Below are 25,820 nucleotides of genomic sequence, written 5' to 3' on the forward strand. Positions count from 1 at the left end.
GCGGAGCCGGAAGTGCCCGCCGGGGGTTGCCATGGGTGCGGCGGTGGCGGCCGGGGGTCGGTGCCGGTGCTGGTGCTGCGGGAAGGGGCGGTGTCGGGCGGACCCGTGCGGGATCCTTTGCCTGCTGCTTACGTACCTCAGTGTGGGCTACGCCGACTACGTCATCCTGGAGCATGTCCTGCTCCAGCCGGGCTTCCGGGGCAGGTAGGGCGCGCCAGTCCCGCAGAGAAGCCCCCCCCCATTCGCTCTGCACACGCTCAGGGGCACGGTGCCCTTGGGATGGCTCGGTATTGTTACTTCCCCTGTCAGCGGTTTCCTTGCCCCACGGTGTTGGGGGAAAGGAAAGAAGCGAAGCCGGAGAAGGGCCCGTAGCTCAGGGGCAGGAGGAGGTCGCAGGTTCTGTGTTTCTATACTCTGCACATGCTCAGAGCTGCTTTCTCAGAGTTTGCTTGAAAGGGGGGTGGGGAGTTTCGGAATCTACCTCGAGTTGCTGCTGCTGTTATTGGACGTGTTTCCTGCCCTTCATCAGTATTTTGCTTAGGATCAACCCAGCCGACACAAAATGCCAGTGAGCAAAGCTTCAGCTTCTCCAGGGCTCTGCATTGGTTTGGGTGATTCCAGGTTTGGGGCAGTGAATAACTACAAAAATGAGGTTGGATACTCATGGAGCCAACATCCAACCCAATTGCCTTGTTTTGGTTTTCTCTCTTACTCCCCATGTTCTGCTTTGTGCAACAACTGGCCTGATGAAGAGGTTTGGTGGGCTAAAAGCTTGCTCACTCTTTTGTGACATTTTGGTTGATTCTAATATAAGTACTGTACTGTATTGTCTTTTAGTGTATTCTGGATTCCTCCCCCCCCCCATTTGTGTGTGTGTATATATGGACTGTTTTCTCCTTGGGTAGGAGGAATGAACTCTGTACATGCTTGTGGGCCCCGTGCCCTTAAACTGTTTTTGGGAGCATTCATTCACTCATAGTAGAGCACGTAGAACTTGTGGGCACTGTGCTCTTAGGTCCCTTTTGGAAAGCTTTATTCCCTCTTGAAAGGGAACATAAAACTTTGCATATGCTCAGAGGCATTGTGCTTGGGTCCTTTTGGAAGGCCTTTCATTTGTGGGTCACTGAACTCTAGACATGCCCTGAGATCTGTTTTATAATACAGTGCTGTTCTTATCTGCGAGAGGCAGGGAATGAACTTTTTTACATGCTTTTAATGGCACTCAATCTTAGCTGACAAACTCCATGGAAAACAATAAATAATAATAATAATAATAATAATAATAATAATAATAATAATAATAATAATAATATACCCCACCCTCCCCAGTCAAAACCGGGCTCAGGGCGGCTAACACCAATAAAATTACAATAAGACATAAAAGAAAAGAAAACAATTAATTAAAATACAGATTAAAATACAGTATTAAAATTTAAAATGCAGCCTCATTTTAAGTAGCCCATAAATCAAAACCATGAGGGAGGAAAACACAGGGGTCAGACTGAATCCAACCCAAAGGCCAGGCGGAACAGCTCTGTCTTGCAGGCCCTGCGGAAAGATGGCAAATCCCGCAGGGCCCTGGTCTCCTGTGAAAGGGCGTTCCACCAAGTCGGGGCCAGTACTGAAAAGCCCCTGGCCCTCACCAATCTAACCACCTTATGGCTCGGAATCTCCAGAATGTTGTTATTTGTGGACCTTAAGGTCCTCCGCGGGGCATACCAGGAGAGGCGGTCCCGTTGGTACGAGGGTCCTAAGCCGCATAGGGCTTAAAAGAGGATCCTGGCATCAGAGCTTGGGGAGCTGTGGAAGGAGGTCTTGAAGGTGTGTGTGGCTGGGGAGGGGGCAGGATTGAGAGAAGGATCAAAGGTTGTCAGTATGAAATAAAGTTCATGGCGGGGATGGGGAGTGGGTTTTTTGGGGGATGAATATAACAATGACTTAAATACTGCTTTATGGACTTTACTGCCATGAGATGTGATAGGGGATAGTTTAGTACAGTACAGGGCTTTAAAAGATTTGACAAACTTATGTGCAGACCATTTCTACATAGAAAGTTGTACTATGGCCTCTGATCCCAGCCATTTGGAGGTACACACACTGTGCCCCCCAGGAAGAACCTGGGCTGTGTACACACCATACATTCAAAGGACATTGCCCCCCCCCCAAGAATCGTGGGAATTGTGGTATGCAAAGGGTGCTGGGAATTGAGGCTCTGTGAAGGGTAAGCTACTGTTCCCATAATTCTTTGATCGGAGGGTGGGGGTGGGATGTGATTTAAATGTCTTATATATACCCTGCTGTTATAGCAAGCAGAAGATCAGACTGTTCCTATCCATCAGCCAGTGAAGGAGCAGCTCGCTGCTCCAGTTCTTGTTTCCTCTTCCCTTCCCATTCCTCTTTTCTCCTGTATCACGTCTATAAGGCAGTAAGCCTGGAGAAGCCTGTTTGGGCAGTAAATGGTGTGTGCATTAGTAAATAATAATAATAATGCACAGTGTTTAGAAAATTGTAGGTGATTTGTAAGTGTTGAATAATATATCTACTCAGAAGGCAGCCCTGCTCTAATGGGACTTGCTCCTGGATAAGTACCAGGTAGAAGACTATAGCCTTACTTTTTGTTGTTGTTAATAGATGTACATTCTTCCCTTTAGGGCAGGGATCCCCAAACTAAGGCCCGGGGCCCGGATGTGGCCCAATCGCCTTCTCAATCCGGTCCGCAGACGGTCCGTGAATCAGCATGTTTTTACATGAGTAGAATGTGTCCTTTTATTTAAAATGCATCTCTGGGTTATTTGTGGGGCATAGGAATTCATTCATATATTTTTTCAAAATATAGTCCAGCCCCCCACAAGGGCTGAGGGACAGTGGACCAGCCCCCTGCTGAAAAAGTTTGCTGACCCCTGCTTTAGTGCATATGTTTTCAAGGCGCCAGCACAGGGCACAGTCATGGAGGAGGAGTCCTTTAATTTCTGTTAGTTATAATAGCCACAATAATGGCTATGCAGAACCTGTATGTTTAGAAGAAGTCTACCAGTGAATACCTGTCACTGGGAGATTACAACAGAGAAAAGACTGTATCCTTCAAACCTTGGTGGTGGTCTTTCATGAAGCATTTACCTGGCTGGTAAATGGATGTTGGGCTAGACATACACCTGGTCCAGTTCAGCATGTCTGCTATGTTTGGGTACATGGATTTTCTTACAGGTCCTGAGCATGCCTTTTTTTCTTACCTTTCTTCTTACATTTTATCTCCCGCAGTTTAGCTAATTTTGGCTGTGACCCTAAACACACACACTAAGGAGTAAAGATTGAAAAACATGGGCTTTTACTTCCAAGAAACCATGGAGAGTCAGTTATTTATAGGCCAGGATCAGTAGTAACATTTGACTTTAGAATTCTAAAACAGTGTTTTCCTTCCCCTTTACACCCCCAATGCCACCCTTTGAAAGTGAGGAGTATCAAAAACACAACAATATAAAAAACATCCACTGAGTATGTCCAATCATTGGGGGGGGGGCCCTTTGGGTCCCAGCCATAATAAAATGTGAATATGCTCCCTTTCATGCACAAAGTAATCCAAGACTTGCTGCATTAGTAAGATGATCCCTGCTTGGCTGTCAGAATGCATTGTTTGCAACCGGATAATAACGAGTTTTTGGGGATGATTATGATGACGCAGGGATAGAACGGGCTCTCGCATTTCACTGAGTTAGCCTCCTGGAAAAGCTGTTGGGAAAGGGGAAGTGGGGAGTGGGGAGAGAAAGAAAGAAAACTTGCAAGATGCTGATGACCTCACTGCTTCCAATTGTCACAGCCTCTGGTGTCCGTTCCATGCGGTGGCGTTCAACTTCATTGTCGTGATGCTCTTGGCCTGCCACACACGGGCTGTCTTTGCCGACCCAGGTAAGCCACCTTCACCCCTTACATGGGCCCTGTCTGTGTCATCAGCTTCCATGCTTTGCTCTCTCTCAGTGGAGGTTGGTAGGAGAAAAGGCAGAGGGTCCCACAACAGCCAGAGTCAGTGACAGGCAGAGCCAGCCCTAGTTTTCTCCCATCCTCCTCCTCCTTCCTGCTGAGTTCTTGAAGGGGAACATTGAGGCTAAGGAGGAGAGGGCTGACCGGCCGCGTTGGACTGCAAATAGGCAGGTCGGTGGGAGCTGGCCGAGGACAGGCTGAGGCTAGTGGGGCCTTGAGGAGCAATCCATACCTGCTGCCTTGCAGGACATCTTTGTGAAAGGAAAAGGCTGAGGAGTAAACCCTACACAATTCCAGAGTGGAGTTCCTCATACTGTTGGATGGTGTATTGCAATGTTTCCCAACCTTGTGCCTCCAGATATTTTGGGACTACAACTCCCATCATCCCTAGCTAGCAAGACCAGTGGTCAGGAATGATGGGAATTGTAGTCCGAAAACAGCTGGAGGCACAAGGTTGGGAAACACTGGTGTATTGTATGCCTCCTTCTGGCAACTCCTGCAGTCAAGCTGGGGCCAAATGTTTTGCTTTGCTTTGGACCACATCAGCGAGGCCGAGAGGGGGGTCTTGTCTGTTGTCCCAATTGCCCTGGATGGACCGGCCTCCACTGTGCACACTTTCTCTAACCAGTACACAGTTACCTTATGGGATTCGCTATCCCAAGATGGGGTAATATCGGCCACAAGCTTAAACCGCATTTAAAAAATGATTTGAAGTACAATCCTGTGTGCTTGGAAATATGCCCCACTATGGCTAATAGGAATTCCTCACAAGTATATGTGCACTTTCAGCTTCAGACAAATAACACAGGGAGGAAATAGATTTATTTATTTTTAAAAAATTAAGCTGCCCTTCATCCAGAATCAGATTTTGGAGCAGTATGCAAATAAAAAAAGAAAATGAAAGCAGTCGACGATGCAATAGGATTAAGAGGAATAAAATCACCCAACTAGCTAAGAACAAAATCATTTAAAATACCTGTGCAAATGAAAAGCCTGGTCTGAAAAGAATGCAGTGTCTACATGACATAGAAGGAATTTCATAAACGGGCAACTTCTCAGCAGTGCAAGAATGCCCTGTGGCTCAGGAGTCACTGTGCTTGTTTGCCTTTGCCATTCTACAATTCCATAGCAGGACCAGAGCCTCAATCAAAGCGCCAGCCATGTCCGGAAAATCCCTCTGAGCCTTCAGGAATCCCTTGGATTCCATAGTAACTGGGGACAGGCACACCCTCCTAAGGGGGGAATGTCAGTCACAGTCAAGCCAAATCTCACTAGAGACTGATGCGTCCATGTCAGCCTGGACACTCCCCCCCAGCTTCATTCCCAATCCACTCTAGCAAAGACCAGATCGACAGTACGATTTGCAAGATACACTGGCTGCGTCATGTTTTGAGGCATCTCGTGGTTGCCATGGCAGCCATGAATTCCTGAGCTGGACCAGATAAGGCGGCTGCAGCATTGACATCGAGGCTCCCCAGAATTACTATCTGGAGGTGAAAGATCGTACTGGCTCAGACAAGGAGGTTGCTGGGCTTCAGGAGATCTTTCTTCTGTCTCTGCAGCCCAGCATCACTTCCCAGGTTTCCGATTTTTATGACTGCAACCCCACCCTGACCCTCCAGTCTGTGTTGCTGCTGTGCTGAGTACCCAGGCAGGCAAAGCGCAACAGGCCGGCACCCCTGAATGAGAATGTAGAACCTTCCGTTTAGGTCCTTGGGGGCAGGATGAAGGGAACATCTCTTCACCTAAGCAGCCGGGCAGCTTCCTGGTGGCAGACGACACCGATGAAGGCTGCAGGGCAAGTGCAGTGATGGGAACTGTGTGCTCTCCTGGCCTCAGATGTCAGCCGCAACAGGACACCAGCAGCACCTCTGATCTGATACTGGGAACAAAGCAAGGGATGAAGGGATGGGCTTCCTCTTCCGAATACCAGTTGCTAGAAGCCCCAGGAGAGGAGAGGAGCCTTGTGCTCAGGTCCTGCTACAGGCTTCCCAGTGGAATCTGGTTGGCCGCTGTGGGAACAGGGTGCTGGACTAGATGGGGCACTTTTTTATTGTGCTGTTTATGAGTTGGGTGGCCTCTGTGAAAGAGAGTATGCTGGACTAGGCGGACCCATGTCTGATTCAACAATGCGTTCTTTTTGCCATTAGGTGCCACCTTCCCCAGCCCCTCCTTCCTCTTTCAGTACCTTTTGCAGAATAATAAACAAATGCTTGGTGTCCCCCACTCTTGCAAACAGAAGGGCTTTAGAGCCATTATTTTTGAAACCATGAAAGTGGAGATTCCTGGGTCGCTGTGTTAGGAGCTGTATGCTAATCCTCAGTGGGGCACACTTTAGGCCACACCTATTGCCAGGCCACCCTCACCCCCCTCCCAATCTGTGATGCTGCTTTTTCAGCATATCCAAGCAAAGCAGCTGCAGAAACTGGAGCTGCCCAGCTTTCCTTCGTCGGGTGTTGTTTTTCCGCAACTGCTTGCCCGGATCCTGCTGAAGGTCGTTGCCTTGGCTTCCTTGGAGGTGTCATCTTACCCTGGAAGAGGGCCCTTGGGCCTGTGGATCTTTGCAAGTGTTTATTATGGGATCAGCAAAAGCGAAGTCCTTGATCATCTTTTGCCAGTGGCATTTGGGACAGAAAGCTGAAGTGGCATATTTGAAATTAATCAGCCTGCTCTGCACATTTCATCTTTTCTCTCTCTGTCTCTCCAAATGCAAAATCAAAATATTTATTGAGCAAATGTGCCTTTGTTGGCGTCACTGAGAGCTGGAACATCTCGATTGAGTAATGTGTGTGCATCATTGTTAGAAGTTCATTCTGTTCCCGTTTGTTGGAGTTTATTTAGTTCATGATATACTTTTGCCGGGAGGGAGGGAGAACGAGAACAGCTCTGTTCTCTTGATCCTTCCACGCACATTCAGATTTGTTTGCTTAAAAATAAAAGAATTTCCTTGCCAGGTCAAAACTAAGATCTGTTCTAGTCCATCGCTCCAGTAGTGAGCAATCATTCACTCCAGGAAAACTCATAAGCAGGGCATGAGGGATGAAAGCCACTTTTGCCTGTTTGTCCCAAACACCAGATGCTCAGAGGAGAACCTGGAGGTTCTATTCCTAAATATCGCTGCTATTAAAAGGATAAAAAAGGAGCCAATGATTGATGCAAACTTGCTCACCTGGCAAAAGCTTGTTTTTTGGACATTTAAAACGGAGCTTTTTGTTGCTGAGATAAGAACTGCAAAAACTGAAACGAGGAAGTTAACTTTTTTTCTCTGCAGAAAAAAAATCCATGCTGGAAGTAATTAATACGCCAGGGCTGGGAACCTGGACTCCAACTCCCATCAGCCCCAGCCAACATGATGGGAACTGGAGTCCAGCAACACCTCGAAGGCTGCAGGCTCCCCAGTCCTGCAGCAGAACTCAGTGGAATCCCCTTGAGGCCTATTGGTGGGTAAATGTGATTAGTGCATGCATGTACTTACACCCACTAAACAAAGACGAAAGGAAGGGTAGATAACACGGGGAGGTTGGAGGACGAGCATAAGTAAATGTGTGTGAAGCTAATTTCTTAATTTCTTCATCAGACTGTCTCCTGTCTGTCTGTTCTGAGCCTTTTTTAAAAAAATCATTCTTTCATTACTTTTTAATCTGTTCTTTTCCCCAAGGAGTTCAGGGTGGCACATTTGGTCCCCCACACCTTGTATCCTCACAGCAACAATGTTAGCCTGAGACCATATCCACACCTTGCACTTAAAGCACTCTTATACCACTTTAACAGTCACAACTCCCTAACAGCCGGTGTGTGGGGTAGCGCAGCAGCCGCAGCAGCTTTCCTTTGCAGCATCCTGCCGACCCCTGAACTTCAGTTCTCCTTGTGGATATTTTTGGACACAGTATTTTTGGTCTGGATTGAAGAGAAAGCAGCAGAAAGGGCATTTAAAGGGTGTTTAGAGGACACTCCCCACTTTACATGATGTCACTTACGTGTGCGGGGTCCAGAACGTAACCCTTGTGTAAGGGGCGGGGATGATACCTCTACTGTCTCTAACAGTGAGGGGAGAACATAGCCATCAAGACTAGTAGCCACTAATAGCCTTGTCCTTTATGAAACAGCTCCCCACCATTAAAAACAAAACAAAAAAATCGATTAGATTTGACATGCTCGCAACCAGTCTTGCCTGTGGCTCTCTTTTAGGCATGGTCCCGCTCCCAGATACAGCCATTGACTTCTCTGACTTGCGGAGTAGCGGCAGTGGCGGATCGCACAAGAACAGTCGGGTGAGTTGTTGCAAGGAGTCTGTACCCGGGGAGAGGGGACTGTGAAGCTGCCTTGCCCATAGCCTATGGGTGGGGAAACTGTGACCCTCCAGATGGGGGCTGGATTCCCAATTCCCACCAACCTCAACCAGCATGACCAGAGTCTGGAATGGCAGGAGTTATGGACCAGTAATGCTGTGGTCCAGCTACACGCTCCTCACACCTGCCTTAGCCCAGTGATCCGTCAAGCTCAACACCGTCTAGCTGCAGCACTGTGTTCAAAGCACAACCCAACCACTTTAAACTATCACAGCTTCCCTCAAGGAATCCTGGGGGGTTGTAGTTTGTTAAGGGAACTGCGCTGTGGGTTAAGCCACAGAGCCTAGGGCTTGCTGATCAGAAGATCGGCGGTTCGAATCCCTGCGACGGGGTGAGCTCCCGTTGCTCGGTCCCAGCTCCTGCCAACCTAGCAGTTTGAAAGCACGTCAAAATGCAAGTAGATAAATAGGTACCGCTCCGGTGGGAAGGTAAACGCCGTTTCCATGTGCTGCTCTGATTCGCCAGAAGCGGCTTAGTCATGCTGGCCACATGACCTGGAAGCTGTACGCCGGCTCCCTCAGTCAGGAAAGCAAGATAAGCGCCGCAACGCCAGAGTCGTCCGCGACTGGACCTAATGGTCAGGGGTCCCTTTACCTTTACTTCTGCTCACAGAGCTACAATTCCCAGAGTTCCTTGGGAAGAGGGATTGACTGTTAAGCCACTCCAGGAAGGGTAGCTCTGCGAGGGGGACAGGGGCCTCGTAACAACTCGCAGCATCCTGAACAAACCACAGCTCCCAGGATTCTTTGTTGGAAATTCAAAATGGCGATGCCCCCAAGGGCATTGTGGGAATCACAAAATGGTGGCTCACAGACCCAGGGCAAGGTCTCCTGTAATATACAGAGCAGTTTACAGTGGAAAAACAACATCAACAACAAATATAAAATTACTGAAATAACATCTTCAATAGAATGGCACCAAAGAGCAACAGTAATAGATTCCAGCTGCTTCTCTTGTGGTCTCCCAACAGAGCACAGTTTCTGGCACTCTGACTCAGATCACCCCTCCATCCCACAGTCTTGCTTTATATATGCAGCTCCTGTGTTTATGCTTTATATATACAACTCACAGGGTTGCTTTCTAGAGACAATTGCAAACAGTGCAGGGAGGCTGTGGCTTGCTGACCTTTTAAATTTCCCACAATGCCCCAGGTGTAGCTTTTGCTCTGGGGCATGGTGTGAAATTAAAAGGGTGGCTGAGTCCAGCCTCCTGGTGCTTCTTGGAGCAATGATAGGTTCTTACGACGTGCAGTCTGAAGCAGTCCAGTCTAGACAAAGGTTTACTCCAGGCATCCCCAAACTGCGGCCCTCCAGATGGTTTGGCCTACAACTCCAATGATCCCTAGCTAACAGGACCAGTGGTTGGGGAAGGTGGGAATTGTAGTCCAAAAAATCTGGAGGGCCGAAGTTTGGGGATGCCTGGTTTACTCTCTCAGAACTTAGGCCCCCATGTGGGCAGATGAACTGTAGTCTGAGGGAGGCGGTGTTAATTCCATTTGATGGTTTCTTGCATTTGCACCCCATAAGGGTCTCTGAGCAGCTTACAAAAATCAGCACGAAGGTGGGCCCTGCCCTTGGGCTTCTGTCCGAAAAGGCTATGTCAGGCAAGGAAAAATGGAATGGGAGGGAGGAGGTGAAAGCAAGCTCAAGCACCACCAGAATCAGAAACAGGAGCAGAGCAGGTGACAAACACCCTTTGGTTCCTCTGCCATCCTCTTCTTTGCCTCCCTAGAACAATGAGGACTGGACAGTGTGTAACCGCTGTGAGACATACCGGCCGCCCCGGGCGCACCACTGCCGTGTCTGCCACCGCTGCGTGCGCCGCATGGACCACCACTGCCCTTGGTGAGGATCCTGCTATGGAGGGCCTGCCTTGATCTGTGTGTGTCAGGGTTTGTTGGTGCCTTTCACTCCCCTTGCTTCCTCCCCAGGGAAGAGGGCTTTCCCATCTCAGTAAGTGTGGTATGACAGACCCCGTGAGACAGAACCAGCCTCCCTACCCCCATCTCATCTTTGGGGACTGGAAGAACCACCCTTTTTAATTTTGACGTGAGCTGTTGTCCCTAGGGAGTGGGGGGAGGAATGTGGTTCAGTTTGCATATGAAGGCAAACCTCCCCAATTCCCATTTTCTGAAATGATTTGTGAACCAAAACACAACCATCCTTCGAAATTCACACTAAAACAAAACAAAACAATAAAAAAGAAATTCACACTTCTCAAAATTTTGCATGCAGGTAAATTACCTATTTGTTAGAAATATATTTATCTACCACTATTCAATAAAAGCAACAACAGTAGAGTGGTTTATGACAATTGTCCATGAAACCATACAATAAAACCCATTAAAAAATTTAAAATGAGAAATTGGCTGGCTGTTGTGGAAAGATAGATTCTCAATCGCCCACCTAAGCTGAACAGAATGGAAAAGTGTCCAGCAGGCATTTAAAGTTCTCTCGCCTGGGTAACGTGAATGTACTAATGTGTGCCTGCAAATACACGTATTAGCGAAAATTACATACAGAATGCATTATATTAGTCAATATTGCTTTGCAGAAATGACTGTAATAGGGGGAAGTTGCATATACAAATGTGTATGGTAGGAGAAATTCACAGAAAAACGCTGATGAATTTCCATGAGAATTTTTTTTTAAAATTGCAAACTGATGTGGGAATGTAGAGAGCTGAACTGAAGATTGGAGAAACTTGAGAGAAGCCAGAATTGACAGCTTCATCTCGTTCCTAGTTGTCCAGTTTTCTTTCTAACATGCACGAATGTTCTCTTGGTTAGGATCAACAACTGCGTGGGGGAACTGAACCAGAAATACTTCATCCAGTTTCTCTTCTATACAGGTGTGTTGGGAACGTGCCACCAGGCCATGGTTTGGGGGAGGAGTTCCTGTGGAGGGTGGGGTGGGTCCCAGGGCATTGTGGGTAGCAATTTACCTCCCTGCTTAATGCCCCACTGCCCCATGGGTCCCTTCTTTGCCTCCCTAGAACAAAAATAAAATGAGGGTTTAAGGTTGCGTTTGTTGGTTGAGCTGCCCTCGTTCCTGTCCGAAGAGCACTGTGAGCTGAGGGATTGCACTGATCTCTGCTGACTGAAGTTGATCCAGCCCAGTTTATTAGATGCCCCCTCTGGTTAATCTCTGAAATCAAGGCAGCGGTCTCCGTCTTTCCCCACTAGGGGCTGCTCTTGTCCCAGGCACGCAGTCTTCCTCTTCCTCCTCACTGTAAAACTTGGAATTGTTCTCAGCTTCTGACAAGTTTCTTTGTCTCTTTGAGGGTTGAGAGTCCTTGTTTGCTTGTTTACCTGCTTAACTTTGGTGGCAGGTGAGTTGGGAGCAACGAAGGACATTAAAAGTTAAGCAGGTAAGCAAGCAAGCAAACAAACAAGGACTTTCAACCCTCAAAGAGACAAGGAAACTTGCCAGAAGCTGAGAACAATTCCAAGTTTTACAGTGAATTCATAGAGTCACATAATCATAGAAGAGTTGGAAGGGACTCCCAAGGCTCGTCTAGGTTTGTTGCTTCCTGACTTCCCCATCTAGGTCTACAGCTCCTTTCCAAGACAAAATAACACTTTCCTCTCTTGAGGGACCCAGGTGGTGCTGTGGGTTAAACCACAGAGTCTAGGGCTTGCTGTTCAGACGGTCGGCGGTTCGAATCCCCGCAAAGGGGTGAGCTCCCGTTGCTCGGTCCCTGCTCCTGCTCACCTGGCAGTTCGAAAGCACATCAAAGTACAATTAGATAAATAGGGACCGCTCCAGCGGGAAGGTAAACGGTGTTTCCATGCGCTGCTCTGGTTCGCCAGAAGCAGCTTTGTCATGCTGGACACATGACCTGGAACCTGTCTGCAGACAAACGCCGGCTCCCTCGGCCTATAGAGCGAGATGAGCGCCGCAACCCCAGAGTCGGACACGACTGGACCTGATGGCCAGGGGCCCCTTTACCTTTACCTCTTGACTTATCAAAACTTAACATTTTTGGTAGAGCAGGGGTAAGCAGTCTTGGACCAGAGCAACCTTGCCCCTTGGCCTGATGTCAGGAGCCCTCTTCAAAGGATCAGTTCATACCTCTGGCAATAGCAGCCTGTTCCTCCCTGGTAGCCTTCTGGCTGGGGAGGAAGAGCATGGTGTCAAGCGAGGGTGGGGAGATGGGTGTCAGGAGAAGGAGACAGGGGAGTCAGGGGGAGAGGACATTTCTAACTTTTGTTGTTTCATTGCGTTTTTAATATTTTGTTGGGAGCCACCCAGAGTGGCTGGGGCAACCCAATCAGATGGGCGGCATAGAATAAAAATGTTATTAAGTTGGAGTGGTCCCACCCACCACCAGAATGCAGCCCCTGACGGATTGCTCCCAAGAGAATGTCACTCTTGAGCAAAATAAAATGAACCCCCACTCCCCACCCCTGCTGCAAAGGATTTGGCTCAACCCCTCATTCCTATTCACTGTCTCCTTTATCTCCTGTTCTTTGCAAGCTAGAAGTTTGTTGAAAGTTGGTCTTCTAAGGCATCTGAAAGTTGAGCAGAAAGCCTGTCTCCCCACCCAAAAAAACTATTTCAAGCTTCAGCTCTGTCCTGACCATACTTGGGGATTTATGGCATGTATCCCCGAGGGAATGATGAAATGCACGATGCCTGCGTTGATAACCCTTTTTTTCTTTTCGTGTTTCCTCTTCCTCTTGGCCTTCGCTGACCTGGTTCTCTTGGCCGCAGGCTTGGCCAGCCTTTACGCCATGGGGCTGGTCTTGACCACCTGGCTTTGGCCCACGGACAAGAGCTCAGCCGGGAAGGCTGAAGGAGCTGAAGGAGGCGTTTCCAACAATCGCATCCAAATGTGAGTCCCGCTTCTTCTTCCTCCTGCCACCAAGCTAAGGATTCCCCCCACCCCACCCACACATACACACCCGTTGCTGGGGCAGAGAGAGTTCTAGAGACCCTGTAGATGCCTCAGTTCAGCCTTTTGCAAAAACAAAAAAAAATTAATAAGAAAGACAAACGAAAGAAAAGAAATTGCCATGTCACACAGTTCTTGCCAAGAACAGCTGGAGCTCCAGAGCGTTGGCTCAATGCCAAGGGCAGGGGAGGAGGCTCCATGCTGGCTTTTCTGTAAATGAGCAGCACACCCTCCCTCTCCCCCTCTCTCTTTGGAAAATGGGAGCAGCTGAGGGTAGGGCGTTGTCCCTTTGTCCAGCCCCCGCAGCCTCCTTGCCTGCTTCCTCCTGCTTAGGGTCTCTCTGTCCACACTCATGGGTGGTGGGGGTGGGGGAAGGCTCCCCCCTCCCACTGAGGGCCGCATTCCCCTGCTACCACGGGTTATTTATTTATTTCACTTCTCAATCGCTTCCTGCGAACATGACCTCGAAGCGATTTCAACAGCGAAGGCATCAACGTCAAAACAATTTCACACGAAGAAGAAATGGAAAGAATGGGTTATACCCCGTTCGAGTTCTCCACTTAATTAGGCATGCCTAACATAGGCCCCATCTGCACTCTGCATTTAGAGCAGTATCATACCACTTTAAATAGTCATGCCCCCCCCCGCCAAGAATCCTGGGAACTCAATTGTTACGAGATTTGGAGGCCCCACCCCACCCCTCACAGAGCTACAATTCCCAGAATGGATTAACAAGCAATCCCTCTTCCCGTGGAACTCTGAGAATTATAGCTCTGTGAGGGGAATAGCCGTTTAGAGGTGCCTGGTACACATGTGAAGCACAGCTCAGCCCTATTTTAAAAAATAGTCCAGTGCCCTTTGCTGCCCCTCCGGAAACACAAGTTGGAGTCGTAGTGTTCCTAGTTAACAGACTGACTGCACTTTTCCCTTTTCTCCTTCTAGCGCTCACCGCATCATCTTGCTGGTGGAATCCATCCTCTTTGGCCTCTTTGTCACAGTCATATTTTATGACCAGGTTGGTTTTAAGGCTTGCAGCGGGGGACGGGACTTGGTTTTTTAATTGTTTGGCAACCTTTTCAATTTGTCAGCCATTTATTAAAAACAACAGCAACGCACCCCCCCTTTTTGTTTTTTTTACAAATTGTTCCAAATCAATAGATTTTAAAAAAAATAGTTTATTTATATGTCGCCTTTCCACACTGAGCTGGGCCCAGTGTGGCTACAACAGACACCCACTTATTAGCAAAACGCAACACTTTGTAGGGTGGGGGAGAAAGCTGTTGACAAAATGCACCCATAAATTGAAGCAAGTTTAAAGAAAGCAGCAATTTAGCAAGATTGGAATGGATTCAATACTAGAAATAATCTAGACTTGAATGTGCCAGTACAGAGCAATTTTTTAATATTTTATTTTACAAGCAATTAAGTTTCAGCTGCTGGCGCTGGGCTGATTCCACTCCAAAGAGCCACAGCAGCCTGACTAAGACACAATTCAGAGAGGGAGGGGTCTTCTCACTAGGCGTACAGCTGGCTCCCTCATCTCTCCTCTGGAGAAGATTTAGCGGCAGCAAAAGGAGATGCTGGGGGGGGGGCATCAATGACAAGTGCTTTTCCCCAGCCTCCTTCCAGTTGCTGGTGCTGGTTTTCCTGCAGAAGACTAGAAGAGAAACTGTGTCCACGGCACAGACACTATCAAATATCAACAGCTGCATGGAGCTGCCTTGTAAAGTGTCCAATCAGTGGGCTGCGCAGCCCAGGGTGGCCTCTTTTAATTGGCAGTGGCTCTCTGCGGTCTTGGCAGGGGTTGTTGCTGTACGTTGGAACTGGGGAGGGTGGGGCGACTTCTGCATGCCAAGCAGTGTGCTGTACCATTGAGCTATGAGCCCCACTGAGTATAGGGTGCAGCTTTTAGCAGGTTGGGTCCTCTCTGCTGTGATCAGCAGTGGTTTTCCAAGGTCTTGTTAGATCTTACTGTGAATCATGTACAGTGGTACCTCTACTTACGAATTTAATGCGTTCCGAACACACATTTGTAAGTCGAAAAATTTTGTGAGTCGAATCCCATAGGAATGCATTGGGAGAAAAAAATCGTAAGTAGAAGCAACCCTATCTAAAAATTCGTAAGTAGAAAAAATCCTATCTAAACCGCATCCAAGATGGCGGACGGAGCTCCGTTCATAAGTAGAAATATTCGTAAGTAGAGTTATTCGTAAGTAGAGGTACCACTGTACATCAGGCTTGCATATTTATTGAGATGTTTCCGTTGGCTGAATTTTGTTACGTTTTGGTAACTGTTAGAGTGAATTATGTTAGTTTTTTGAGGTTGCAAGTAGGGCTGGGCGATACCTGGTTTTCAGCATTGTGATATATCACCAGCTAAACATCGCAAGGATACATCACAATGTCTGAAATTAGGGTGGAGGTATGCAGAGGCATTGGCTGGCTTCACAATCTTTCCTGCATCGTGATTTTTGCATGGCACCCACACACAAATCGAGATTTGCGATATATTGCCAGGTCAAAAATTATGAAAGTCACATAGGTGTAGCGTTTATGTTTGTCTTTTTGTATTGTCGGTATTTGAGTTGGTGTAATTGTGTGGTTGTATGTGCCTTGTAAATAATAAAAAATTAATTCAAAAAAAATAAAAATTATGAAACTGTTATCACAATATGGACTTCAAACTGGTTTTGGACGATATATTGATATCTCATCCAGCCCTAGTTGTAAGCCATGAGGTCTAACTGTGGGAAGGCGGCATACAAATAGAGAGCAATGAAGCGTCATGGCTATCACAGGGTGTTGTTCAGGGACTAGGAGGGACAGGTGGGCAAGGTTTCAGATCTTGCCCAGCACCTCCTGAGGTACAGTGGTGCCTCGACGTACGAATTTAATCCGTTCCGAAGGCACCTTTGTAAGTCGAAAAATTCGTAAGTCGACAAACGCCATTGGAAACGCGATTTCCCATAGGAATGCAATGGAAACAGAAAAATCCATAAGTCGAAGCAACCCTATCTAAAAATTCGTAAGTCGAAAAAATCCCTATCAAAAACCACCGCGGTTTTATTTCGGATGTCGAGACATTCGTAAGCGCACGGCCATTACCCCCATTCGTAAGTCGGAAAATTCGGTTGCCGAGTCGTTCGTAAGTCGAGGTACCACTGTGCCAAGGAAAATCTTCCCCCAAAAAAGATGCACCGGTGGTGCTATTAGGAGAAAGGGAATGTTAGTATTGCAGGGAGCAAAAGACAGACGCAAGTGCTTGTGTGTGTGTGTGTGTGTGTGTGTGTGTGTGTGTGCGTGTGCCTCTCAGAACATATCCTGCCCACCCTCTAACTGCCTAATGTGCATCACTTCTCCCAGCTGGTCTCCATTATCACAGACGAGACCCCAATTGAGCAGCTGCGCAACCGGCTCCTGAAAGAGGCGCGGCGGGAAGTCTCACATACGCGGAAGCCCAAGATCGCCCTCCTGCGGGAAGTCTTTGGCCGAGGTAGGTCTGGGGTGGTGGTGATGACTGGCACATGTCCTTGCTGGTCCGTTAAAGTAGTGCCGGGAAGCCAGCAGCCCTCTAGATTAGGCCGGGAGAACCTCCATATGTTGCTGTGCTACATCCCATCATCCCCAGCCGGGCATGGCCAGCGATGCTGGGAGCTGTAAATCAGCAACATCTGGGGGACCAGACACACATGCTGAACTCCAGCTCCCATCATTCTGTGCCATCGACCATGTTGGTTGGGGCTGATACGGGCCGGGGGTTCATCCTCTGCCAGAGGGCGCTGGATTCCCTGTCCTGGCATTAGAGGCAAGCGTCCACGATGAGCTGTGTGCATCGAACCCTCCTTCCCTCTCTCACCCCCTAGGTCTCGTCATCTGCTGGTTCTTCCCGTGCAACTGCAGCTCTCCGTCAGCCAGCGGGCCCTCCTACAGCTACTTGCCCAACTACGACGTGTGACTTCCTCAGGCTGCTCTCTCTTTCTATTGGTGGAAGCAGAGGTTCTGTTCAGTTTCATTGGCCACCTTCTGTGGAGGCAACGGTGGCTGCAGTTTCTAACGTTTTCCCCCGGGCGGGGAAACGTTTTCCTCGGGAGGGGAGTGTGTGTGTGTTTGTGTTTGTGTGTGTGTATGTGTTATAGGTGTTGATGCTCCGCATCCCAATGGGAACAGAGCACGCTCTCCCTTGAAGTGGAGCTCAGCAGGAGGTCCTTGTATTTCGAACTCTTGGCTCAACCTGTGTAACACTCAGAATTGGGGTGCTGCGCACAGCAGAGATCACTCTCAGAAGCGGCCCTTAATGCGTCCTGGGCCCTGGTGTGAAGCATGTGAATTTGAGCCCCTTCCTTCCTTCCTTTCTGCCTCACCCTGCCTGTGAAGGCCGTATTTAAGCCCTGCGTCCTTTTACCAGGGTGCCCAAAGAGATCAAGCTCTGGCCTATCAAATAATAATAATAATAATAATAATAATAATAATAATAATGCTGGCATTAGCCTCCTACTCTGGAGAGCAGTGACCTCTGCCCACTAGGGAACCCAGCCCTGCTTTTGCTCACCTGATTTCAACCCTGGGGGTGATACATGCTTCCACTTCCAGCTTGCATCAGCCTCTGATGCTCTGCTGCAGACTGGAAGCACGCCGGAGGCTGATGGTGAACAGCTGTCCCAGAGGAGGGAGTACCTTGTATTAGCAACCCCCTTGGGGTTTCCTTTTTCAGAGAGCGGGGGCTGGCTGCCCTCCAGTGGATGTGACAATGGATAGCTCAGGTGGGTGTTAAGAGCACGCAGCCGCACCTCCCCACACAGCACCAGCCTCATCCCGGATCTCTGCTTATCCTTCTGGTTTGCTGTGAGCGTTGTGTGTATATTGCCTTTCAGCACATTCCCAGCAGTTCCTTGAGCTTTCTTGAAACATAAGAGTCGGAACATCATGCTTTGTGGTGCGCAGGGACTTGCCGCATCCTCCGCTTGGGGAGGTGCTCAGGAGGTTTCTGTCATTTTTGTGTCTAATCGCGAGGGGATTCCTTGTTTCCTTTGCTGGGATGGCCCCCACCCCAAGGTTCCCCAGAGGCCTTGAAATTAAGAGGCTGGGATTCCAGCATCATTTGAGCTGCTCATTAACTGGAGAAAAGGGAGGCCCAGTGCTTTTTTTTCAGCCAGAGCACACCGGAGCGCAGTTCCGGCAGCTCTCAGGTGGGTGACATTGCAGGCCAGCACCCTCCCACCCGCTTCTTGCCTTTACGTACTTCCGAGAAGCCCAAAATGAACATTTCAAGTCAAAAGCGAAGCCGGCCAGCGTGTGAGTCTACACTTTTTTTAGATCTATGTCTCCACCTAGCTGCAATTGGTCAAGCTATGGGGTAGGGCCAATTCTTATTTCCATTTCTTCAATCCATTTCCCGTATAGCGGCAGCAAGCTTTAAGCTTTCCAGCCAGGCCTTTACCGTTGCACGTGGGCGTGTTTCCACGAGGGTCCTTCCAAGCTGCCCTAACCATCCGCCTGAACCTAAAAGAATGCGGGGGGCTGGGGCACATTTATTTGACCTGTACCAGAACCAGGGGCAACCCTCAAACCAAACAGCTTGCCGTAGTTTTTATCACCTCCGTGGATGGTGAACACTGCTGTTGTCAACAGGCATCTATCTATTCAAGGCTTCCCCGAGTCGCCTGGCGACTTACTGTAACAACTTCATGGTGAGTTCCGGCACCTATTTTTCTTGGGGGGGGGGAGGACCGGAGAAGCCCTTTTTAGTAGGGGGCAGATTCTCCTGCCCCTAGTACTTCAGCAGAGGGCAGCGGCCTCCTCTGAAATAATTACTCCCTGAAAATCATCTTAAAATGGTGGCTGGTATCCATTAGAGCTTGTAGGGCAGAATCTGGGAGCCCTGCAGGAGACGGAGCCAGAGGCAGTGACAGGCAGAGCTGTCAAGCAATGAGTGGCAGAGCCAATGGAGTCTAGTTTTGTCCCCATCCTTCTCCTGAGACTGAGGAAGAGGAAGGTGACAGGCAGGGCCACCCCTTGGACCGGCTGTAAGTAAGAAGGCAAGCAGGCTGGGGATGGCTGAGAGCGGACTAAGGGTTGTGGGGCAGTGCCCTATTCCCCTGAATGGAGCAACCTCCACTGCCTTTCAAAGCACAAGAAGTGTGTCCCATTTTATACCCGTTGTGTCATGTGTTTCTCCCCCACCCCCGACTTCCTAATCCTACACTGCTGCCCTTGGGTTGGGTGGTACTTATCTATTTATTATGTCGCCTTATAGCCCAGGCTTTGATTCTGCTTCTCAAGGCGGCTAAAAATATATCATGTTATAATAGAGTATTATTTTAAGTATGCTAAACGGGTAAAGCAACTAAGCAGGAGCAGCATTGCAACCAAAAGCAGAGAGGAAGGCCTCTTCTAACACTGTGTGTGTGCATTGTCTGAAAACAAAGCATGCCTTCTGTTTCAGAAGTGTTTTTACCCATGTGCAAGTTTAATTGGCAAACTAATCCAGCCAGGCTCATACAACGTAATTGGGTTTTTGTTTTTTTGTGAGACATCCTCCCCCAGATGTTGCTGGTTTCCATATCCTATCTACTCCAACCAGCATGCTTCACGGTCAAGGGATAATGAGGGCAGTAGTCCAGCCACATCCCTATACTGTAGCATTCTCATTCCCCCACTCCTTTCTACACGCTGTGTTAATTCCCTGTGCTCTGGTCTGTGCTGGAATGAGGCTTTTTCCTACCACTGTCTCCCTGATGCCTGACCCTGCTATCCATCCAACTTTTTAAAAAAGCGGGGTGGTTTTCGCTCAGACTTGGCAAACAAGTTTTGAGCTACGAACCTCACTGTGGTGCGATTGGGGGGGGAGGAGGTGTGGGGAGGAGGGAAAGAATGTCTCTGGGATTTAATTGGGATAATTTCCTACCCTCTAATGAAAGTCTAGACAGCCCCAGATGCAAGTGTCAGGAACTGGAGGGTGAGCGATTGATTGCCCCCGGTGCCCTGCGGACAAAGCAGCTCTGGCTGTGGATTAAGTCTTAAGTGTTCTGCCACTTACTTTATTTTCTCAGGATGTGTTTGCACTGATGCTTCGTTTAATAACAGGATGCCACTTGTTCTCTTTGAACCAAATGTGATGCCCGCCCATCTCAAAGATGAGCAGCTTCTTTTGCAAACCCCGCAGACGATGGGTCTTGGCATCTTCACGCTCGAGAAGGTGCAATGAATCCGGCAACTGGAGCATATTTTGCTGCCGCTTTTTTTTAAAGCAAGGTTCCGGTCCTCATTGCTGCAGAGAATAGCCAAATTTCTGACTTAAAAGAAAGAGAGAGAGAAAATATTTATCACTCGGGATTCCAGTGCTCTGAAGGAGAGTCTCCTCATTTCTTTGCACAGTTATCGGGCTCCCAAAGTTAAGACTCTGCTAACCCTACTCTCAGAATAGGCTCATTGGAATTAATGAACATAACTGACTTATATCTATTAATTTCAGTGGGTCTGTCTTGAGTAAAATTTAGTCTGTCTGTTCTCAGCAGGGGCGCAGAAGGCAGAGTTGTGGCACTACTGCACACTGGGGCAAGGCAGCAGCGGGCTTTGCCACCATCCCAGCAAGGACGGTGCCACTGCCAGGAGATCACTGGCTGTTTTTCTGCCCCCTTTGCATGCCTTTGCTGCCTGCCCCACTTTTGGTCATCTGCCCTAGTACTGCTGTTTGTGTTTAGCAGCGTTACTCTTCCAGTCTCTCCACCACTCACTGCCCAGATAAAAACCTGTGCAATGACTCCCTCCGAAAAAGAGATAAAGTATTGCTGTTCCGAACATTTAGTTGAGATTCCTGCATTGCAGGCGGTCGGGCTAGATAACCCTCAAGGCCCCTTCCAACTCTTACGATTCTAGGAGTCTAAATTATTGTAGCTCATTTCATTCCAGTTACATCATTTCATTCCAGTCACACAGTTTGGGATCTTCTGTTTTGTTAGTGCAAAACTCCGGGCTCTCATCACCGAGCTCTCTTCTGCTGGATGGCACAGAGGAAAAGCTGGCTCCAGTTGCCTGTATAAGATTCAGCCCCCCTCCCCCCATCTTAATGATATTTATTTTGCTTATTGCTACAAATTTATTGAGAAGTGACTCGGGAGGATTTGGTGGACAGTGCACAGAAGAAACCAGCTTTTTGAGGTGTTGTCTTTATACTCAGTATTGTAGCCACATACTGGCGTCATTTCACACATAGGAATTAGAAATATAATTTCCCAAAGGAAACAAATTGCTTACATTGATATTTTCTCATTGTGGCAAGATGCTCTGTGCTTTTAACACCGATCCTAGGCCAACTGCACTGGCTACCAATAGGTTTCTGGGCCCAGTTTAAAATGCTGGTTTTGATATTTAAAGTATTATGCTTCTCAGAATCCCAGTAGCCCAAGGACCAGTCCTTCCCATATGAACCAACACAGTCCCTGCAATTGTCATCTGAGGCCCTTCTTCTTGTGCTCCACCCATGGGAGCTCCTGAAGTTGGCAACATGAGAACAGGGCCTTCTCAATGTGACTCTTTCTTGTGGGATTCTCCTCCCTGGGAGGCAGACCTGGTGCCATTGTTATATATCTTCAGTGTCGGGCAAAATTTTTGCTTTCCAACCAGGCCGCTATCTGTGATCGTTTAAAGCAGGCATCCCCAAACCTCGCCCCCCCCAGATGCCCCGGACCACAACTCCCACCCGCAGGTTTGACATGCCTGCACTACAGCCTGCCCATTATTTGCACCAGCAGCACCCCCTGCTTCACCCTCCATATTACGGGTCACAATCAAGTCTTCACGGTCTGCACTGTGTCCTGGAACAGCTGCTGTTTCACGACCCTCCATAGCACCACGAGCCTGTGGGCGGCTGTTCTTTGGAGGAGGGGCTTCTGAAGCATCATTCTGAGATCTTTTCCTTTGGGCATCCAGCCTGCCCTTTTCAGACATCCAATTCACAATGAATGGGAGGATCTGAGATAAGACATGCTGCTGCTGATTGTCCTCCTTTTGCAGAGAGGCCATTCCCTTTATAAGAGATGTGCTGCCCCTTCCCATGGTATCCAGCTTGAGGCCTATGTTATTATGTTATGTTATGTTCTCTCATTGCCCGGAATTCGGAGAGCATTGCCTGCAGGTCTTTTGAGCTGGCTGTGGGCTCCTTGGGTGTAGGCACCTTCCGTTGGATGTTCACCAGCAGTTCAGGTTTCGCTTGTATGAAATGTGGGTGCTGAAACTCCATGGGAGAGTTGTTGACAGCGGCCATTGTTCCATTCTTTGTTGACATCACCTCCTTGAAGCCATTCAAGTAGAGCTGACGAACGAAGCTGGGCAAGTTGCAGTGTTTGAAGTATTTTGGGAGCAGCTGATACACAAACCTTTTATCACCCATGTGCTGGTCCCAGGGGCAATCCGAGAAGCGAGGTCCAAGTCTGGTCCACAGTCCAAAGTGTCCACATAGAGGCAGTCCAATGTAGCCAAAGCAGGGTGCGGGGCAGGAAGCCAGGCGAGGTCAGGAACAGGAACACAGGCAGGATCTGGCAAACAGCAATGTTGCTCCCGCAACCTGGGGCGGGGTCTGACTGCCTTTTATCTCTGACGGGGTAATGGCCTGTCCCGATCCCCCGACAACTCACCACCCTGTCTCGCCCGAAGGCGAGCACTCCTCCTCTGAGTACTCAGCTCTCTCCTCTCAGACCCGAGTCTCTGCAGCTCGGAAGACGCTGGTGGGTTACTAGACCCAGGAGCCGCCTCAGCCTCTCCTGACTCAGCCGGTAGTGGGTCAGCTGTCAGTGATGACCTAGCTGACGGCAACGGGGTATTCCCTGCATCTGGGGCCAGGACAGGCTCAGGCCCCTGACTCGGCCCAGGTGGTGCTTGTTGCAGGGGAATCTGTGCAGACCGAGGCTCCTCAGAATCAGGCCCCAGACTTTGTTCAGCCCATGCCCGAGGCAGAGGATCCGATGCAGACTGAGACTTCTCTGGTTCCGAGTCTGAGCCTGAGACCCAGGCCATCACGATCCAAGATGCAAACTTTTTGCCCATCCGCGCTCGAGGCAGTTCTCCTCACAGCCAGTTTGCACTGGCTCCACAGGGTCTGGTCCTGCTCGCCTGCCGCCTGGCTTTCTTCAGGGCCATCGTGGAGGTTGGCGAGGGTTGCCCTGCCGGTGGGGCTGGAGGGCGGCGGCTCCTCCAGCAGGGAGGAGACGCCGTGGAGGAGCCGGGCTCGGGACAAGATCCAGGCTTTTGCATCCCTTTGTTTTTTTCTGCTAGGCCTAGTCTTCAACCAACCACCCAATGCCCTGAAGTTCTGATAGATGACAGGTGTGAGACTTTGGCAGGCAAAGCCCTCCCTGTCCTCCCCCTGCTGTCTTTAAGGTCTAGAAACGTCTTGTTGTTTTTCTAAAAGAGCATGTATCTTCAGGATATAGAATCCTTTGCTTGTGTCTTGCAGTGGTGTTGGAATCTTAACACAGCTCTTGTGGCCCCAGTCTCTTAAATACACACAGCTTGAACGGCATCTTATATGGAGGCCGAGCACAACTGGGAGATGGGCAGAAAGTAGACTGGGATCAGCGGGTAGCTCTCTGGGTGACATTGATTTGGCAAGGGCTTCAGATTCCTGACTGTTTAACAATGACAACAACTGAGAAGTCTCTTCTCCCTTCCCAAATTAAGCTGCTGAAACAAAGAAGGGGAGACTAGGAGTGGATTGGGGGGGAGGGGTGCTGTGAGCTCAGTCTTGATGTCAAAAACAGATTCCCAGGAGCAGCAGAGTGTGCGTTCACGCTCGGTGCCCTGTTCCTGAAGTCCCTGCCTCCCCATCTGTAGAGGAGCAGTTTGCTTTCTTAAGAAGTCATCTTAGCGCTCTCAGTTGTGAATGTGAACATTGCACTCAGGTCCTGTTTGCAGGCTTCCCTTCGAGGTGTCTGGCTGGCCACTGTAAGAGCAGGCCGCTGGCAAGGAAACCTTTGAGTTGATCCAGCGGCCTGTCTCTTCTTATTTTGCTGGTCTCTCTGTAGGAAAGGGGAGGTGGGCCGACCTTGCCCTAGTCGCTGATGCCATAGACTTGCTCATCCATGCATGCTCAGCAACCATAGCGCCCCAGCGCTCACTGACATGTATGAATGAGCCATCGCAGGTCTAACTCGACAACTGGAGGGTCCATAACACCTCCAGTGCAGTGTTAGCTAGCTGGAGTCCAGCTGCCTGTTGAGTATGCAGTCATTTAAGGGATGCTCATGAACGTGAGCTGATCCACAGAAATTTATGCTTGAGGGGAGGGGGGTTGGCGACAGACAGGGGCCGTTGCCACACTCCAAAAATGTGTGTTTTGGGCTTGGGGGCCCAATGGGGGTGCTGCTATGAAGCCTGACCCTGTTGCAGCCTAGCAGTATTATAACATAACGGGTCATCTCTGTATGTATTTGCTCTTTGTATTTACTGCAAGGATTTTTTATATATATATAAAAACATCCCCCTCCTCATTGAATTCTGTTTGAAGGCTCTTCTTTATTTGTGGCTCGGTCGTTCCCCCACAGCAGGCACAATCAGTTCCCCTGGCCCTCATCCGATCTTAATTTTAAAATCTCAGCTGGAGAGGCTAACCGTTTCTGCGTTCCTCCCCGTCCCACACACCCAGATTCCCCACCCCCTTCTAAGACCAGGAGTGGAAATTGCAGCCTCTGTGCGGGCCCTGGAATCCGAGCCGGCAGCTCCTTGGCCTTGGGAGATTTGAGGAGTTGGAGATGGGCCCAGGAACCTTTCAGCGCCTGGGTGAGTCAGAGAAAAGCGACGGAGGAGGTGAACGTCTGGAAAGAAGATTTGAAGAGGCAGCAGGAAAACATGGAGGAGGAGATGTAGCGATGATCCTTCTTCTGGACCTCGCCTTTGGGGACTCCTTCCTTTTTTATTCTAAAGCCTGGAACTCCAATTTTTGCTCTGCCCGTAGGCCCAAGTAACAAAAACAGCTGCCATGCAGGCGTTGGGAGGCTACGCCTTAAAGGAAGAGGAGTTTGCCATTAGGAGGTGACGGGAATGGCCAACTTGTGAACATTGGGAAATTCAGGACAGACAAAAGCATTTCTTTACACAACACGTAATGAAACCATGCAATTTGCTCCCTTAAGAAGTGATGGCCACCAACTTGGATGGCTTTAAGAAGAGGATTAGACACAATCTTGCAGGATCAGGCTGTTGATGGCTTCCAACCACTGTGGCTGTGTTCTGCCACTACCGTTGGAGACAATATGCCTCTTGAGTACCAGTTGCCAGGAATCACAAATGGGGAGAGAGCTGCTGTTGCACTCGGGTCATGCTTGTGGGTATCCTGCTTGTGGTTGGCTGCTGTGAGAACAGGATGCTGGTCTGGATGTGCCACTGGCCTGATCCAGCTGGATTCTGCTGCTATTCTTGAGTATTTGGCTGGGCACCACTGCCGATGCCAGCCCTGTCCCCACCATGTCAGGTAGCCCCAGGTACCTGTATCTAGTCACTCTTTCTGATTTCCCATAATATCCCCTGCTTAGTATTGCTGCCTTGCGAGACATCTTCATGAGAAGAAAAAGCGTCAAGCCTACACAAATCCATAGTGGAGTCCCTAAG

The 25,820-nt window shown here is 49.0% G+C and overlaps 1 protein-coding gene across 1 annotated transcript; it reads left to right on the top strand.

Moving 5' to 3' along the window:
• Positions 1-24,708, top strand: LOC118076240 (palmitoyltransferase ZDHHC3-like). Its single transcript, XM_035098867.3, has 9 exons — positions 1-204; positions 3,815-3,903; positions 8,164-8,246; positions 10,056-10,168; positions 11,113-11,174; positions 13,040-13,160; positions 14,163-14,235; positions 16,584-16,713; positions 17,084-24,708. The coding sequence occupies exons 1-9, from the start codon at positions 32-34 to the stop codon at positions 17,173-17,175; spliced, it is 936 nt and encodes a 311-aa protein (XP_034954758.2). The 5' UTR covers positions 1-31; the 3' UTR covers positions 17,176-24,708.
• The last annotated feature ends 1,112 nt before the right edge of the window (positions 24,709-25,820 follow it).

The sequence above is a fragment of the Zootoca vivipara genome, chromosome 16 (genome assembly GCF_965207765.1).
Source record: "Zootoca vivipara chromosome 16, rZooViv2.hap1.1, whole genome shotgun sequence".
Lineage (NCBI taxonomy): Eukaryota > Metazoa > Chordata > Lepidosauria > Squamata > Lacertidae > Zootoca > Zootoca vivipara.